Source organism: Montipora capricornis, chromosome 12, assembly GCF_036669925.1.
Source record: "Montipora capricornis isolate CH-2021 chromosome 12, ASM3666992v2, whole genome shotgun sequence".
In the NCBI taxonomy this organism is placed as follows: Eukaryota; Metazoa; Cnidaria; class Anthozoa; order Scleractinia; family Acroporidae; genus Montipora; species Montipora capricornis.
The window spans coordinates 24,875,561-24,893,384 of NC_090894.1; the positions used below are offsets into that span (position 1 = coordinate 24,875,561).

General features: G+C 40.1%; 1 protein-coding gene across 7 annotated transcripts in view; it reads left to right on the plus strand.

Annotated features, from left to right (window-relative positions):
- Positions 1-17,824, plus strand: part of LOC138025228 (uncharacterized) — a 49,130-nt gene that overhangs the window by 8,031 nt on the left and 23,275 nt on the right. For 4 of the 7 annotated variants that reach the window (XM_068872439.1, XM_068872441.1, XM_068872442.1 and 1 more), the window contains 3 exons: positions 6,189-6,480; positions 8,945-9,127; positions 15,014-15,157. In XM_068872439.1, the coding sequence (XP_068728540.1) occupies positions 6,189-6,480; positions 8,945-9,127; positions 15,014-15,157 (619 nt within the window). Of the gene's footprint in view, positions 1-6,188; positions 6,481-8,575; positions 8,750-8,944; positions 9,128-15,013; positions 15,158-17,824 lie in introns of those variants that run through there. The other 3 variants (XM_068872443.1, XM_068872445.1, XM_068872446.1) reach the window with 3 other exon arrangements.

The window sequence follows — 17,824 nt, forward strand, 5'->3', positions numbered from 1 at the left end:
TCCTTGTTACTATAAATGGACTACGAGCTGTTTCAGGCTACGGGTCTCAACTAGTCCGTATTTATTTTTTTTAAGTATCGCGGACGGTGAAATGGGGCATGACGACATTTTGCGGATACTTTCTGACGTAATGTTTGTGTCGAATTTTCTGAAAGTGGAAGTTCTAAGGGTTTTGCATTTTTTGGTTAAATCCAGGGGGTGGTTAAATCAAACGCGACCTTGGCTTTGTCTAAACCGGATATGAAAACGATCGGCCAGGGTCGTTATAATCAATCATGTTGAAAAGATGTGTCTTATTGAACGGACGACAACCCTCTGCTATATTTAAAAACAGGTTGCTCTTGTTATTGGGAAAAAGCCCTGGTGGGAGCTTTCCTCAAAAATAAAAAAAATCGCAGTGTCCTTGATAATGGTCTTCTCCACAAAGGGTCGTCACTTTACAAACTGATACAGGCACCTCAAACTCCAGCTTGGTAGGTTTGTGCTTTGAACTTTCTGCGTGATTGATTTTTCATCAATGATCCTATATTCTGTATTCCCCGGTCAAGTTATCAGTTTCTAAAGGGGCTCTTGACATTGAGAGATATCAATGATAAGTTGTGGTTTGCCACGAGATAGCCTAAAAAAGGAAAAGGTAACCTTTAGACCTTCTTCCAAAATGTCCGCCATTTTCGTATTATGGTGGTTGAAAACTGAAAACGAGAGGGCAGGCATCATGTAAACTCACAATAGGGGGTTAACATGTAAATTTCCATATGAAAAGCATGGGGGGAGTAACTAATTTTCTTCTGGGCAATCTGACTTAAAGATGCAAATACCGCTAATGTCATACAGAATGACACGGTGAAAATGTGTTCCTTGAAATTTGTTTCCTGTTCCGGATCTGAGAGACACGAGGACAGCATCGTGTGGATACATTCCAAGCATTAGTGATTACTTATCAAATCGATTGGCGTCTTCCGAGCATGCAATTGAAGCGATTGTTGGCCACTGGGAAACTAAATTCTAACGGTAACTGCGAGGCGTGCGCGGAATTCATGGTTCAGGAAACTACCTGAAAGAGTTTTGCGAAGACCAAAAATTTCTTGCTCTAACGGCACAAAAACGAGCAGGTGAAAAGAAAGACGCTACCAAACGTTGACAGGAGCTACGAGTCAGCTCGCTGACGACAAAGAAGTACTGTACCTGAAGCAGTACTATTTACAACTCAGTGAAGGGAAAGCGGAACTAGAAGCTGTGTACGCGCTGGGCAAGACTCATCACAACTATTGTCCAGTGATCCACAGGACGACCAAGATGACTCCGAGGACGATGCTCAATCAAGCAGTTCGCGAATAGACTCCTTTGTCAAATATAATTCCGGTACTGCTTGTGCCAGACACTGTCGTGGAAAGCGTTACAGTACAAAAAGGTGAACTCAGGATTATTTATTTATTTAGAGATGAAGGTATAAGGTGGGGGGGGGGGGGGGTGGTGTTGTTGGTGGCCATGGGGGACTGGAGGGAGGTCGTAGCTTAACTTGCCCTTGTTTTCGGGAGGGGGAGGTGTTGATGTAATATTTCTTTATGTGAGGCCCACTGTTAGCCCCCCCTTCCCCCCCCCCCCCCCCATAATAATTATTGCACAGGCCCTAAGGGAACAACGGTTTTTAAGGTGGGGGTACACGTGAATTTGAATGGAATTTTAAGAGGTTTAAAGAAGGGCTAAAAGAAAGAAAATTATTTTTGGAACACCAACAGACAGTTGTCCCCAACCCAAGAGCACACCAGGCTGGTAGGGGACTGTTTGGGTGTCGCTATATCAATATTTAACTTCAAATTCTTATTTTTTAAACCATATGTAATCTTAAATATTTCTTTAAATTTTACTACTCCTTTGAGAAAAACTGTTTCCTCCCAAATACACCTAAAAATCACCAAAAAATGGACTCAACACCCCAAAACATTGATTTGTGAAATGAGCATAGGGTTTTTGTATTGCTTGAAATATTGCTTGAGATATTTCCATCAAACCGATTTTAAGCGGCGTGAAAACGGCTTTCAGGTGTACCCCTGCCTTAAGTGCAGTAAGGTTCTAGACAGATTCCTCTTGAAGAGGACTTTTGAACTCATCATGGCGCTTAAAATCCACTGACCTCGTGTATAGAAAGTTCAACTAGTAACAAACCGCGAGTTGAAATATTAGATTTGATCGTGCCCGCTTACCGTCTTCCCAAAAATGGACGTATTAGACCATATTCTTATTCTCAGTATTGGACTGGAACTAGCTTGCAATTGAGGCTAATGCGGAATCTTTTCAAATGCAAATACTTTTTAATATATTTTCCCTGCATTAGCCTCCATTGCAAGCTAGTTCCAGTCCAATACTGAGAATACGAATATGTTCTGTTGGATGCAATGCGATTTCAATAAGCGTCACGAAGTGTCCATTTGCTCTTCTCCTCAACTTCAACATCACTCGTGTCCCAGAATACAGACATGTCACAACGTTCCCCTAAACTTTGCTCCTAACCTAGAGTAACACAAACACTTACCTTATTCTTGGCAAAAAGTACCAAATGCTTTCTCCCCGTCTCCCGTATCCGGATATTTTCGAAAAGAGAGATTTTTTCCCCCGTATATTAAAAGATCTACGTCCACACGTAGCGATTTCGAATCGCATTTGCCCGTCCACACGAATACGCGGAAACGATTCGAAAACGCTAACCTCCATCTATAGGGCATGCGTGCACGAGCGTTCTCTATGGTCTCACGAGCCTCTGATGTCACCTTTTCATCCGTCCACACTAATACGATAAACCGCCGTTTTCCATACCTTAGACTTAACGGGACAAAAATGGGCGAAAACTTGCCCGAACAGGATTCTGGTTGCCGTATTTATATTCATACATACCATCTTTGTCGACAAAAATCTCTTAAACGCGTTGTGGATCCCTTTCTGAGAGTAATGTGCTCAGGTTTACTTCCTGGCAATATCGATGGTGGATTTTCAGCTTGGATTCTGCAGTTGCTTAGGTTTGTTCTTGTATTTAACAACCGCTTAATGCACATTTTTGAGGGTAGAGGTTTTCAAGTATTGTTTGCGTCGCCCAGAATAGGAATGTCAAATTTGTGTGTCGCCCTTCGTAGGAAAAAAAGTACTCAGGAATCGACTAATTATTGATGTTGCCAAATGCAGCGAATTCGGTTTCAAAAACCGACGGTTTTACCATTCAAACGTTTACTCAGGTTCAAGTTGGGTTCTGTATTAATTAGGAAATTATACATTTTGATCTGATCTATATGGCTGACACTAAGATCACCAATTCAAAATATGAACACTGGTTGCAATCTTCTACACCTGTTTTGATTTGCTCCGAAAGCAACTATTACTTTTTAAGACCATTTTTCTGTTATTTTGCTGTCGCGAGGTTCCCAACAATCTTGACAACTCTCTGGTTATCAAGTTATTAATGTGTGAGATATACGATATCGTTTCTACATATCAATTTTTGGTCGTTATCCAAAATATGTAAATTTTGTGAAACCTCAGTATATTTTTATGAACATGGTAAGCAAAGTAGAACAGTTCTGCAGTGCAAGTTAAGCGAGCTCCATGTTGGCCAGTGTGAGTGCCCTGTCTTCGGCAGAAAGGTTTTGCGACGGGTCGCAAATGCGTTAATGGGATATTTGTCGCTAACAGGAAAAATAAAGTCTTGGTAATGTTTTTTTTTACTAAAAAAGATCAAAGTTACTTGCGTATTTTGCCCTCGAGATAAAAATGAAAGGATCGCCGAGCCCCATTCAATTGACCTGTTGTTTAATTATTGCACGTACCCTCTTCCGTATTTCATCGGTGAGAAATGGAGGCCTTTACGTCGATGAATGATTCACTGGTCTTTCCCGCAGCACTTGATGGCTCACAACCAACTTAAGTTTCTGTTGATATGGTTTATCATCCATCCTCGCTATTTTAAATCCATTGTATGTTCGTTGTATCAGGTAGTAAAATTGGAATATGTAGGTCAGTCATCCAATTTTATGCTGTCACTAGGAGTATTTTCAAATTTAGGAGATTAGTAAGGTGTTAGCACACTTAAGAAGGCTACTAAGGAGCGTTTTTATTTCTTTCATAAGGAGTTTGATGAAAACAAATAGTGTGAAACGCAAAATGACTCTTTAAGTATGTTCTTTCAAAACGAGAGCATTTTTTTGAGTGTTCTTGCAGGATATAATCATGCAATATTAACAATAGTTAAGTTCACGTTAATCGTTTGATTGTTTTCAAATAATGAAAACTACAACTTCCTTTGAGCTGTACGGTAACTTTCATTTGTTTAATTTTCGAAGCTATTAGATAATTCTCTCTTTCTCTGCCAAGTCTCCGAGAAAGTGAGTAACTTGCATGGTTAATTGTACTAGAGCGCAAGCGATGAATCCTGTCTCATGTTTAAGTGCCGTTTTCTAAGTGAGTCAAGCTTTCTTAAGAGTTTACGTGCATGCTCTCTTTATCCAGCTTCTTTTCATGTTTGTTCCGAGGTAATAACTTGTGACATTTATTCCGTTGACAATGATGCTTTTTGCATATTCAATTTACCTTTTCAAAGCTTTGTTTGCGGAGTTGTAGAACTTCGACTTTGGCACAAAGCGGCTCCGATTTACCCCCTCGAAAGTTTCTTCATTAAGAACTTGACATAATACGAGCGGTGCTATTTATTTTACGTTTCTCTCCATTGGCCGCCAACTTCCGAAGCACATACACTGGAACGCATTGAGCTCCTATCATTAACCGACAGTGTGGAATTGATTCTGCTTTCTCCACCATTCGCTCCCGAAAACTTTATACCACGTCCACGGCAACAGGAGCTAAATTACGCTGGAGCAGTGTCAAGTCGAATAAGCCATTCTATGATTTTGCTTGTCCCGAGTCCTCGGGTCGGGATTTATCTGTACTATATGTTCCCGAAAGTAATTCAAAAATTAAACCGCAGTCTGTGCCCTCACCACATCAATCGCTGATCGCTAACAATAGTTTGCTATCTGAGTTTTTTAAATTAACGTTTGTACCGGAGGGGCTAGCTCTGTCGGTTTTATTCTAAGCTTTTTGTATTAAAAGGGCGAGCAAGATCCTTCAGTGGTATGCAGATTCCCTCGCTAAAAGGCCTCCATAAAAAAATGTGCTCTTCAACTAACTGAAGGCATGGTATTCATTCCAGAGACGTAGAGTCGCACCAGGCCGGGCAAATGTAACAGCGCAAGAATGAATGGAGCTCCGATGAAGTCAGTGGCCTGCATAAAGGTTCTAGACGTTTGCTGGAGAGCTATGCGCGCCATGTTTTGCCCAGGGAAGCTAGCGGATTTCGGAAATTCTTGAACTTTTTAATATTCGCCAAAGAAAACCGCAGAAGGAAAGGAAAGGAACTTTACTTCAGTGTCTAGTCTTCTAACGCTGAAGCTCTAATTGGGAACATCGTAAACTGAAATCAACAATTGTAATTGTTGATTTAATCAAATGTTAGTTTTTTTAGGAGAGGGGAAAACCGGAGTACCCGGAGAAAAATCTCTCGGTGCAGAGTAGAGAACCAACAAACTCAACCAACATATGACGCCGAATCTGGGAATCGAACGCGGGACACATTGGTGGGAGACGAGTGCTCTCGCCACTGCGCAATCCCTGCACCCTCAGAATCCTCGGTATTCGAAAAGTCAGGGTTCTAAATTCGCTGAAAATGTCACAGTGACAATCATCAAGTCAACAAACTGGTACACTCACATTGACATGTACACTGCATTACCCTGCGAGCAGTTGGTTTGTACTACGCTTCCCGAGAGAGAAACCACTGCAAGCAATCTTTAGTTTCTTTGAGTGCGCTGCCGTGCAGCGCCAAGGACGAATAAGTTAAATTATAACCGGTAAAACGAGTTTGTAAACTTGTTTTGGCGCTTGCGCGTGCGTTCAGCTACGTAACTGCTGTGTTTGGGCGAGCCTGCATGCTGTGTAGTGATTTCCCGCGAAGTGAGACGAAGTGATGTCAAATACATCACGTGGGGTGTGACGTACTTCGCACATGCTCGATGGAAAATCAAACAGTTGCTCGCAGTGGTTTCTCTCTCGGGAAGCGCAAGAGAAACCAACTGTTCGCAGGGTACATGTACATACGGCTGCTCCTGAAAAGTTCGAATCACCCATCTTTTCCCATCTTTTCAAAGGTCTCAGGCTGACCAGCCATCCGTTTTCCCGTGTCGTGAAGAACTGGCAGAAAGATCGCAGGAGCTTGCTGAAAAGCCTCCACCCCATGGCCGTCGTCTGAGACGCACTCACACAGACCCCACGGACCTGCTATGGGTCTTTCGCCGAAGAGCTACGTTGCTAGCGCATGAAAGGAACGCTGGGCACGGTTCACCACGCCGCAAGTACGGTATCAGCACACCGTGTTATCCTGAAATTGATAGCGTCTGCAAGGAAATACCGGAGTCCACTAATGAGTGTCTTGATGAGAAGGTATGGTCAACCACCACTTCTGTTTGTCGCGGTTTTTTTACGCAGCGTGACATATAATATTTCCTTGACCTCTACCAAGTTTGTGCAAAATGTAGTATATCAACTTCTACGTGAATTCGTGCACTGTAGAAAAACAAGAAAACATGAGGTAAGAGAACGGATTCCCATGCCCCATTATAGTTTTTTAAGATCTATTTTTAGTTTCGCAAAGTTTTAGTTCCTAATGCCTTGCTTATTTAAAATTTCATTACGTCATTACAACTGTATTGAGCAATGCTGTCTTTCGGTCGATTCATTCCGCAATGAGAGATGCAGGGCCAGCTTTTCTTTCGTAACTGTACACCCACGGTTTCCGCCTTTTTCGCTTTGCGATCATTGGGTTTTCTGCTTTTGCGATCTGGGACCGGTTTCTCAAAGCCTGGTTAGCGCTAACTGTTGGTTAAGAGGCATCAAAACCTATAGGTTTGCATGGTATTTAACGCTGAAAAGCGCTAACCATGCTTCGAGCAACCCGGGCCTGGGGCCCGTTTCTCGAAAGTCCTGGAAACTTTTGTGGAACTGCCAACCACTTGTTTTGGAAAGCCGATCTTTTAACATGTTTTAAGGGCCCTCAGACGGATTTCTTTTTTGAAAATTTTATGGGTATTTCAGTATCGTTTATCTCTCTAAAAAGAACATTTTTCAAAATAAAAAGAAAACCATGCTTGGCTGGATGCAAAAACGAATACAAATTATGAAACCACTGATTAAATACCCAAATTGAGTAGCACATAGACAAATTTAGAGTTTTCTTTTATTGGTCAAGTGACTATGGGCGTGGAATGATGACGTCTTATTTAGGGTCATTGGTTTACAAAAGTTGGAAACTGACCGAAATAATGCACTTAACCATTACATCCTTAGCAACGCACCCCCAAAAATACGTCAGTTGGCCCTTAAAGGTAAAAAAAAAGAAAAATGACTTTGAAGTTTGACGACTTAAATCCTCTCCGTTCTTGAAATACAAAGGGAAGTATGACACCCGAAAATGACCTGTAAAATTTTGGGACTTTCGAGAAACCGGCCCCTGATTGACAATCAGACATAGTCTGATGTTACTCTGATTTGAATGTTGCTTAAAAAGTTACAATTCAAAGACCCAGTGCTTTGACACTCCTGTCTAGCGCCTTCATCAGGGGTGATTTAAAGTTATCGTATGAGTCCTTTACATACCCACGCTCCTTTGAAGCGTGATACCCGACACCTATTTGCATGTTATTCAAAGAAAACGACGCCAATTCTAATTGATCGGCGCGCCCCATAGGGGCTTTTCAGGCCAATGAACGCGACATGACAGAGCAGAACATTCAACAACAACTGTTAAGAATCCCAAGTGGCCGGAAATTTACAAATTCAGCTGAGAAGCTAAACCAAGGACTACCAGCAACAAATTCAACCAGTGGCAAGAACGTGTCTTGAACCCATGTGGGTTTTCTTTGATACAAAAGAAACTCAATGCTTCCATCTTTATCGTGTTCTATTTATAATTGGACGCTGTATACTTTTTTTCCAATTCTGCGGTTATAGCCTTTTGTTTTTACTAATCAGCCTGTCAGGCTAAAGAGGAAGATACAACCGATGATCCGATCAGCACAACATTGAGAGTCTGGAAGATATTGTTCAGTGAAACTAAGATCAGACAATTTCTTTCTTGTTACTCATCAAATGGCAAGGATCTCATGGATATACACACCAACCGTAACTCTAAAAAAGATAACCATTCTAAATCAGTTTCTGGTCCTTAATATTGCTATAGCAATAAGATAAACGAAAGTTTAAACCTAATCACTGAAATGGGCACTTAGATTTAATCTGTAAAATGAGAATTTAACCTAGGGGACTTTCATTTGATAGGAGTTGATTTGATTTGATTTGATTTGATATTTGAAGAGCGCCCCGAATTAGCGCTCTAGCCCTAAATATAGTTCATTATTATAATTATTATTGTGCCTACATTTCCGGAAAACTTGTTTGCACCCAGGCAGTGACCAATAAAAAGGAACGGCAATCCGGGTTTCCATTACCAGTCAGAGCAGAACTTATTTACACATGAAGTCGAAATTTGACTTAAGGCGGGATTAACACAAGCAGTTAACATTGGTCTCCTCTTCTTTGATTCGCTTCGATGAATTTGACTTATGGTAATTTTTGTATGCAACGACCGGCTTCAGTTTCCATTACACCGGAGGCTGTAAACTCATTGAATATGATATCAAGTGGCATCTGCAAGGTAGAGTTGTTTTCACGTCTTCGTTGTTTACCCGCTTTTAGTTGATTTTTGAGAAAAGAAAGAGATAGTGTGGTTTGTTTCAAAGATTTACTCAAGTTGATATCAGTCCCTTTGTCACCGAGCATGATTTGTAAAATGATATCTTGTAATTAACAATAATTTTACGATCTGTTGAGTCATATATCTTCATTTCAGACGACAGCCGGCTCGTGTCGTGAAAATAACTTGCCAATACAGTACCCATCTATGGAAACGACAGAAGAAACGAGTTCTGGAAATGATGATAAACATATTACAACAATTCCGCGTTGGACCACATTGGTGAGTAATTATTGTTATCATGAACTGTCTACCCTGGGACCATCGAGTTCCGCTAAGGTAAGTCTTTATGAAGCGCTATCCTTTCTTTTCTCCATCCAGACGTTAACCAAATGATGTATAAATAAATGATCTTAAAGCAGTTTCGTTGGGCGTGAAATGATACTGCGCTGCCGTGTTTTCCTAAATAACGTCTTAGATCCTTTCCCCAAGATTGCTGAACAAAAATACACAATAATCGACGAATTCATACTGTCAACATCCCTGCTATAAAATAATTGCTAAGTAAACAAGGCATGTCGCCGCCATGTTGAGATCCCATTACCACATACAATTTAGTGCATATGTAAATGTAGTTTACTGGTTAGTAATTAAAAGAATAAAGAGTTTTGAGTTCTAACACTGCCGCGATCTCTCGTTCCTCTTATGCTATTTGGGAAATTAAGGAACGCGGTTGCTGCTTGTTACATAATCATGAAAATTTTCTTATGCAGGCTAATTCATCACTCTCTTTGAATTAGGAATTAGCTAATTACCTGTTAAATGTGTTGTATTTTAAAACTTTGGCGACCTTAATGCATGACATGCCCTTCAAACATATCAAATCTTGTTACTCAATCCCAGGACATTCACAGACACATTACAATATTTTCTAATGCTGGCAGTTATTATGTCAACAACTTTATTCTTTTTCGAGACTTGGCCCAAAGCTATGAAATTCTGCGCTCGCCTAGCTAAATTTTTTTTAACCAAAAAGATCCGTGCACTTTTATTAAAATTACTTAGTAGTTGAGGTGATTATCCCCCACCCCCCTGAAAAAACGATTGTTGCTAAAATATCTGCCGGAGTTAACAACCTTAATATCTATGAACGTCTGTTTTTGTAAATAACATCCCTCTTCTTAGTCTTGCTTTCAAACTTATTTTATTTGCCACAGTCGTTACTTGTTACTTGACTACTTCAACTTGAATTAATTTTTATTTGCGTAGTTTTTGTCTTTCCTTTTCTCATCCAAATGTAAAGCTTGTTGTGTTTTTTATTTGCTTTCACTCGACTCGATTAGCTTTGCTACCATTTCCGGGTGGGACTTGTACTATACATCCTTTTGTAAAATATTAAACAATTTACTTTGGTTTTTGTCAAAGCGCAAATTTCGACCTGGCGTTTGCCGTAGACGGGTGGTAAAGGCATCTTCCTCTAAACGTCTTCCGTTCACGATTCCTCGATTGCGTTTGCCGTAAACGGGATGTCAACTGTCTATAATCTGGCATCAAAGTGTAGTAATTAACACTTCCTCGCCAACGTTTTTCAGTTGTTAAATTGTATTTTTCTGGCGTGGTGGTCACAAAGGCATCGCCGCTCCGAACGTCTTCCGGTCACGATTCCACTGTTCTCCGGCGTCATGTGCCTGTTGAATTTGTTCTTCCTTTACCTCATTCCGAGAATTTTTTCTTCGGTTTCATCGTTACTACGTACATAACTTATTCGGTTTCACCTTTTTAAGTAGTTAAAGTCTGGAAAGCCTAAGACTGATATAACTTGGGCTTTTTTCTTATTTTATTTCATGCAGAATATTAGATGTTCGAGGAATGTTACAGTAAATTGGCAATACGGCGCTCTTATCAATAGGCGTATATAACTGAAAGTAAAGCTTAGCATTATTTTCTCAATTAAAATGCTATGCGAAAATTAACTAGCAGGTTTTTTGACATTAAAAAAAATGAATTATCATTATTATTTTGATCGTTAAGGGATTATATACTTGTTTGCATTCAGTTATATTTACATCTGGAATGTTTACGTTTGTCACATGTTGTTTGGTATCTTCATGTTGTGGATTAAGGTCTTAAGGCTGTGACGTAAATTAACAGAATGATGCCGCCGGTCTAATCGTGACATTTTTGTCTTAAATTTGTACAATAAGTGCTAACTACTTAAAGCTAAACTAACCCAATGTAAGCAGCTCGTAAGTGTTCACTGCACCTGACTGGCGTTTCGATTTCTACGAAGAATGCCACACATTACAGTTGTTCATCAAGGGACTTTTGGATCAACTTTTTCAAGCTATAACAAACAATGTGGCAGAAATGAAATAGCTAGAGTTAGACCATTTCGATAAAAAATAACAACCACAACTAGAACGCTAAACAAGTGGATTATGAAAGCGGGAATAAGGCCTTGAGTACAGAGACAGTCCGCCAGTGTTCAATTGCCGAGCTTCGTAAGCCTCCAAGATTAATTTCTACGACTTATGCTGTGATTAATCCATTGTTAACATGTTAAAGCCATAAAAATATTCAGGAGTTTTAATTGTGAGGTCGCTGCAAAAGACATGCCTGAAATGAGTTTATTTTGGAAACTTCGCCCAAAAGAATAGTTTATTCAGTTAAGTGGCAACCCCATCATAGAAATCGTTGTATAAACTTGAATTGAGGATACAACTAACGAAAGAAGACAAGGGACAAGAGAAAAGTTAAGCTCTACGCTTGTTGCAGGATTGTTATGCAATGAACTGAAAGGTGGCAAGATTTAAACAAGATTTCAAACATCGTCTATGGTCCAAACAAGGTGCAAAATGATGACTTTTATCATAAGGTCAAGTGCAAGACATGCGAGACCACAAAGATAAGACATCTTAACACATGCTGATCAGATCAAACTGTAGTTCGTCGGCTTGATTATTTTTGCACGGATCGATCCGCAATTAAATCTGTTAAATTGACAGCAATATGGCATTATTTTCAAACAAAGAAATTTCAGCGTCGAAAATGGTTTCCTCGATTAAAGAATGCGATGAAAACAGTACGATGATATTGAAAACAAAACAAGCTTATTCCCATGCAGCAATATCTATATTGTCGAATCCGTATTGAAGGTAATCATCATTGTCATAAAGAGATAACATTTTAAGTGTCTTTGATAATAACACCGACGTACTCTGTGAAGAGTTCAAAGGGAATCCCGAACCATCGAGTTGGACTTCGCGCAACTCGAAGTCCAACTCGAAGTCCAACTCGAAGTCCAACTCGAACTCGAACTCGAAGTCCAACTCGATGATACCTAACTCCCGAGTTCAAAGGAATGTACCAGTTCGTCCACCTAACTATTCATTTACTTTTCTGAACAGCCTAACAGTCGAAGTCCAAGTTTTCCGGGTAGTCTCCGTAAATGACGATTTGTTCGCGCAGCTATGCCATCTAAATAAGTTACTTGTCTTTCAGGCAGCAAAAACAGCTTAGCTTGACTTTCTTGGCATAAACTTCATGACAACGCGACTAATTCAATTGCGGCGCTGTCTCTGTTCGGATTGTCAAATATTGTTTTGGAAATAAAAGCGCAAAACAAATTTTGCGTCACCTTCATTCAACTTGACGTATATAAGCACTTGTTTCAAGGGCCAATGAAAAGCAATTTGATATGTGCAATTTTCCTTTGATATGCAAGATTATTTTCGCGAATTCCATCGTTGTATTCTTTCGATTTCGTGTCGTTACACATGCACAGAATAAAAGGAGCTTCGAGCATCTAAGATTCACTCAAAACTGATGCGGTTGTTTACACTCGTGACAGTGTGATCCTTGTGTATTGGAGCAAAGGACGCTTGCACCAAGAACTACTATCTTCTCATTTACCAACCCGTCGGAACATGACTTGATGTGACAAAGACTTCAAGTTGTTTTACGATCGTCCTTTTATTGAATTAAGTACCTTTTTGATTATCTTCTGATTGGCTTAGCGTGTGTGAATGGACGGAGCTGGATGGATCAGCTGGGATATTACACTAGGCCAATGCGTTTGCAACGAAGACGGCAGAGCTTTCCGAGTGCAATTCGATCCACACAGTCTGCCACTTTCCAGTGTCAGGTAACATACAATGAAATATTTACAGACCCGATAGTTTTCTGTTGTGATAGGCCTTGGACTTCTTTAGCAAACTATTGAAATGCTCTGTCTTTCATAATGTTTGTAGAATTCATGACGGAACCAATAGGTGTTGTTAAGTTTGGTAGAGAAAAACTACTATACGATCCGGTCCGGATTTATGCCGGATTCATGTACGGCAAAAAAATGAACATAACCGAGACTGGCATTAGAGGTAAAATGAAATTATCACTTAAATGGCTTGGAGCGACAGTTTAGGCTATGGTAAACATTATGAAAACTTCTGAGGGCTGGTTAAACTGCAAGAAGAAAACATTTAGAAACCCTAGCAAGCCGTAAGAATATCAGATGATTGTCGGTCAAAGTCAAGATGGCGACCGATCGAACATTGAACTACTGTTTCGTAGAAAAACTTTGTAAAATAGGTGGAAAAGACAAAAGGCTCTTTCAGCTTATAGATAAATTTCCGGGCACTTTATTTGTTTACTTTTACCAGCTTACAGTAAGTACGTGAAGGTCGGATATGGAATGTTTTTGACCCGGTTACCAAGATCACTTTAGTAAAGTGACTAATTTACGGCCTTTGCAAAGGAGCCGGAAATATCTGCTTGTGAAGAGGTCGCGAACCAAACTAAGATAACGAGCTAACAAGAGATGGACTAGTTCTCGTTGTACAGAACAAAACTGCAATTTACACTGAGACATTTTGCGTGTGAGTAAGGCTATTCCCGCTATCACCGGGCATACAAAGTTAAATCAGAAATACAAATGCCATTAATATTCGACGGTCGAGGAAATTAAACTTTTAAGGAACGAAATTAAACTTCTTAGATTGTCGCGCCAAAAGGTACTTTTAAGTGATGAGAACAAGTGGCTTTTTTGGGGGTTTTCTTTCAAGCTTTCCGATTCCTAGGAGCCGCTTAATTCGTGGGTATGTTTTTTTATTATTTTATTTTATTTTATTTATTAATACAATGAAATACATTACTTATAATACTGCATCTTCGCGGGTATGTTGATGTCCTATTTTATGAGAGGATATAGGGGGAGAACCAAGCTAAACTGCAGAATACCCGCCAAGGAACGTAATAAATTCGAGACAGGAGCAAGCGCCAGCTCTGTCTTATTACTGCTGTAGTTGCTGTGAATATGTCGGTTTTCAAAGGAAGTTCGTCACTTGATCTCTATTGGGTAACAATATCTTTCATTCGGTGCCTGTTTTCACTGCTGTATCTTTGATGATAAGTATACGCCACTTTTTTACGTTTAAGATACGCGTTTCATGATACTCAGTACAACGACTGTTAGATCGATGCTTGACAAAAAAAGACTTGATGGATCTGATAACGGAGCCTTTGTCACTAATTAAAAAATACTGTAGATCAGAACCGTCTGAGAGGGCAAAAACAAGGTCTCAAAATCAAAAATAGTGTTTTGTACCAATATGCGTGTCGAAAAAGCCTCTTTGGACACTATTTACTTACAAAGACGTAACTATTTCTTATGCTGGGTTGGCGCCATTGAATAACAGCGATTACTTTGATGAACAAAGTCTTACATGAAAATCACTGCACCAATACTGGAGACAATCTTAAGTGTGTTGATTTAGACTTGTCGCTTAAGGTAGTGAGGAACTCAAGCGACCAGTGGCCATATTGGTTTTATTAATTTTTTCGCCTTAACAAGGCCACCTACGTTAACAAGGGATGCGCATTTACACCTTAATGGATTCCCCAATACCACAGGGAACAGAACCCCCCCCCCCCCCACCTCCCCGAACGGGCTTGAGAATCAGAACAGACTCAGCCCCAACCTCGTTCCCAGGGCTTCTAGCCCCCCTTACCACGGGGTAATCACCCTTCCAGGTATTAACCCAACCCAAAAAGACTCGGCGTCAAGGAACAGATAGGAACCTGTGCTGTTGTAGGTCTTAACTGGACTTTAGTCAGCTCACGGGTCAAATCATTCCGAGAAGGAAGCTTGTATACTAAGAAAAATAGAGCATAATGCTCTGACCGAAGGTCGCTGTATCTGACCAATGTGTCATTCTCCTTACAATGCAGTCAGTCAAGCATAATGAACCAAGACGGAAGATATCCTGTCCGGCGTATCGTATTGGTCAGCGGGAATCCGTTGTGGCTGCCCATTCCAAACAAAGAAGAGCCAGTGTGGCAGCCCCACGGCGCATGGGCAGAAGAGGAAGTGAGGTTAGAATGAAAAGTTGCTATCTATTCTATTATGTTATGTTGAGTTGTGTTGTGTTTAATGATATAATTATATCGACCGACGCAATCAGTTTTCACTGATATAAGGACATACAGAAAGCTAGAAACGCAATATCCGAGATTTAAATATAATATTCTAATTTATAGTTGCAAAGCATGGAAGAGCCAGTTATTCGCTTGGATGTGTTTCGTCGTCCCATCCTTGATCTATTCAGCGATATTATTACAGCGATCAAAGGTCGACATTTTAGGGTCATTCTTCTCGTCCTGCGCTATTGTAAAAACCATACCGCCACACTGTAGAACAAATCGTCTCATTGACGGTGAGACTGCAAAAACAGTGCCATGGTAAAATTCATGCACAGTCTTGCGAGAATATTTCACAACAGAACTTACAGATAACCACTAAGAAACACTTTAAGAAAGAAAACTTCGTCAGCACTTTGAATCGTAACGTTCTTTTTACTTGTCTATTAAGTCATTGAGAGTTTACCTTTATGGCTTTTTATGCACTATTTTAGAGCTTTGAGGTAAACATAATCCGTTTTCACAAGCGGCGGTCCATGATATCGTTGCTTCTTATCTATGTTAAAAAGAGTCATGGTTGTGTGGTAATTGGCGCATCGAGCTCCCATCAACAAGGGTCTCAATGGGGTCAACCGTGAGCCGTGAAACGTCAAAAGCGTTAACCGTTGGGCGTGAAAATGACAAAAAAGTAACCTCCAGCCGTGAGAACGCCAATTTTTTAACAGTTAACCGTGAAAGCTGTCCCCCTATTCGGGGAACCTCCGACAAGGTAGCTGGTTCGAGGTCTCGCCCATCATCGTGTAGTTTCCTCAGTCAAGTAACAGGATGACATTGACTGACGTTTCGACAACCTGAGCGGAAGTCATCGTCCTTGATTTGAACGACCAGGGCTCGGTTGCTCGAAGCCTGGTCAGCGCTAACCGCTGGTTAAGAGGTATCAAAACCTGTAGGTTTCCACGGTATTTAACGCCGGTTAGCGCTAACCATGTTTCAAGCAGCCCGGGCTAGAGTGTTTGCGTTATACCAACTACTGAGGTTACACAAATCCCTTGACTCTGAGTCATACAGTGACATTCTGAATAGCCCTTTTCAGGGCTACAATCATTAATTATGGTAGCAATAACCTCAGTCGCCTCCCGCTAATTGAAACCTGGCCTATGATCCCCAGGGGCTCGTGTGTAACTTTGCCTTTATCAGCCTTAAAAGATATCTTCCAATTTTCTTACAAAAATACTCCAGTCTTGAATTTTGCACAAACGAAAATTATTTTCAGGCAGCGTGATGAATTGTAGGTTTTTTTCTGACTGTTAGGATGTAAAAAATAATATTTCAAAGAGGTATTTTGCACTTATGCGAGTTATGGTGCGACCATCACAGCACTACAAAGAATTCCTCGCTCTGAACGCTTATAGTTATAAATGGCGAACAACTCGTGTAGCACAGACAAAAGGCTAACCACATGCATGTTGCATGCGTCATTCCCGGATGAAAAAAGCAACACATGAAAGCTGTCTTGAATTTCAACTACAAGACTTGACAAGAAAAATGTTCGTTTTAGAAGGGCGTAGCTTTAAGAGACTTTCAGAAGTCCATCAAGGGCTACTTTCATTTTTAGAATTAACTGGAATAGAAGCAGGAGCGATTCAATCAAGGCCAAGTATTGCTTCCCGAATTTGAGTGTTTTTCGTAAAGGAGCTTACTTTTAATATTTTTTTAACAATTTAAATTGAAGACTGTTTCTTCTCAAATCGACCACCTTAATCCCAAAAAGGTTCACACTTCCCTTAAGTCTTTTCGGAAAATTGAGCATGACCACATCAACACATATTCTGCAAAAAGGAACTTAATTATTGATTAGTTCCCCATTGTGACAAAGTAATTGACTGAAACCTTTTTCGTTGCCGCTAAAAGTCAAGTTTTTCAAACAAACAAAGTAATTGATGGGTGCGTCATGGCCTCTCTCTTGGATTGGGCTCTCGCTTTTAAGAACAATTATTGGCTTCGTTAAGCACACAACACACTCAGTTTTATGTAAAGATAATCAATCACTCTAGAAATGTGTTGTCTTGGTTTCCAATCCCATGGGATTGAATATAGAACAGAGAAGTGTTAAATTTTCGTGTTGTATAGTGCCTTCAGTTTTGAATAGGGAAGTTTTCTTCCATGGAAAAGTAAATTACATATGTGGTTTGTTCATTATTTTGTGAACGCTACAGACTGGTTCCTCGACATGGTGTTTGTAAACGAACCAATCCAAGATGATTCGCAAGTAAGAAGTTCAAGTTTTTCTCTTGTCCTTTAATTCATAACGAAATTATAAACTCAGGAACCGCCATTTCTAATAAGGTGGTTAGCATTTACTTATCTCGATTCATGAACACAGACCCGGCCGGGCTTATTTGTTTTGTGCTTCTTGAACGATTACATCGCTTTTTTATCAGACGTCACTGCTTAAAAACACTTTTAATGTGGGTGGACTATCTCTTATTCATGTTCTTTCCAAGTTCTTCATGCTGAATCCTTGTATTTTAATTACTTCTTGTGTTTATTTAAGTTTAGCTTTCTTCTGTATGAATAATTTTCTTTAGTTATGTCATAAATGCAGGGAGAGTGGGCAAGGTA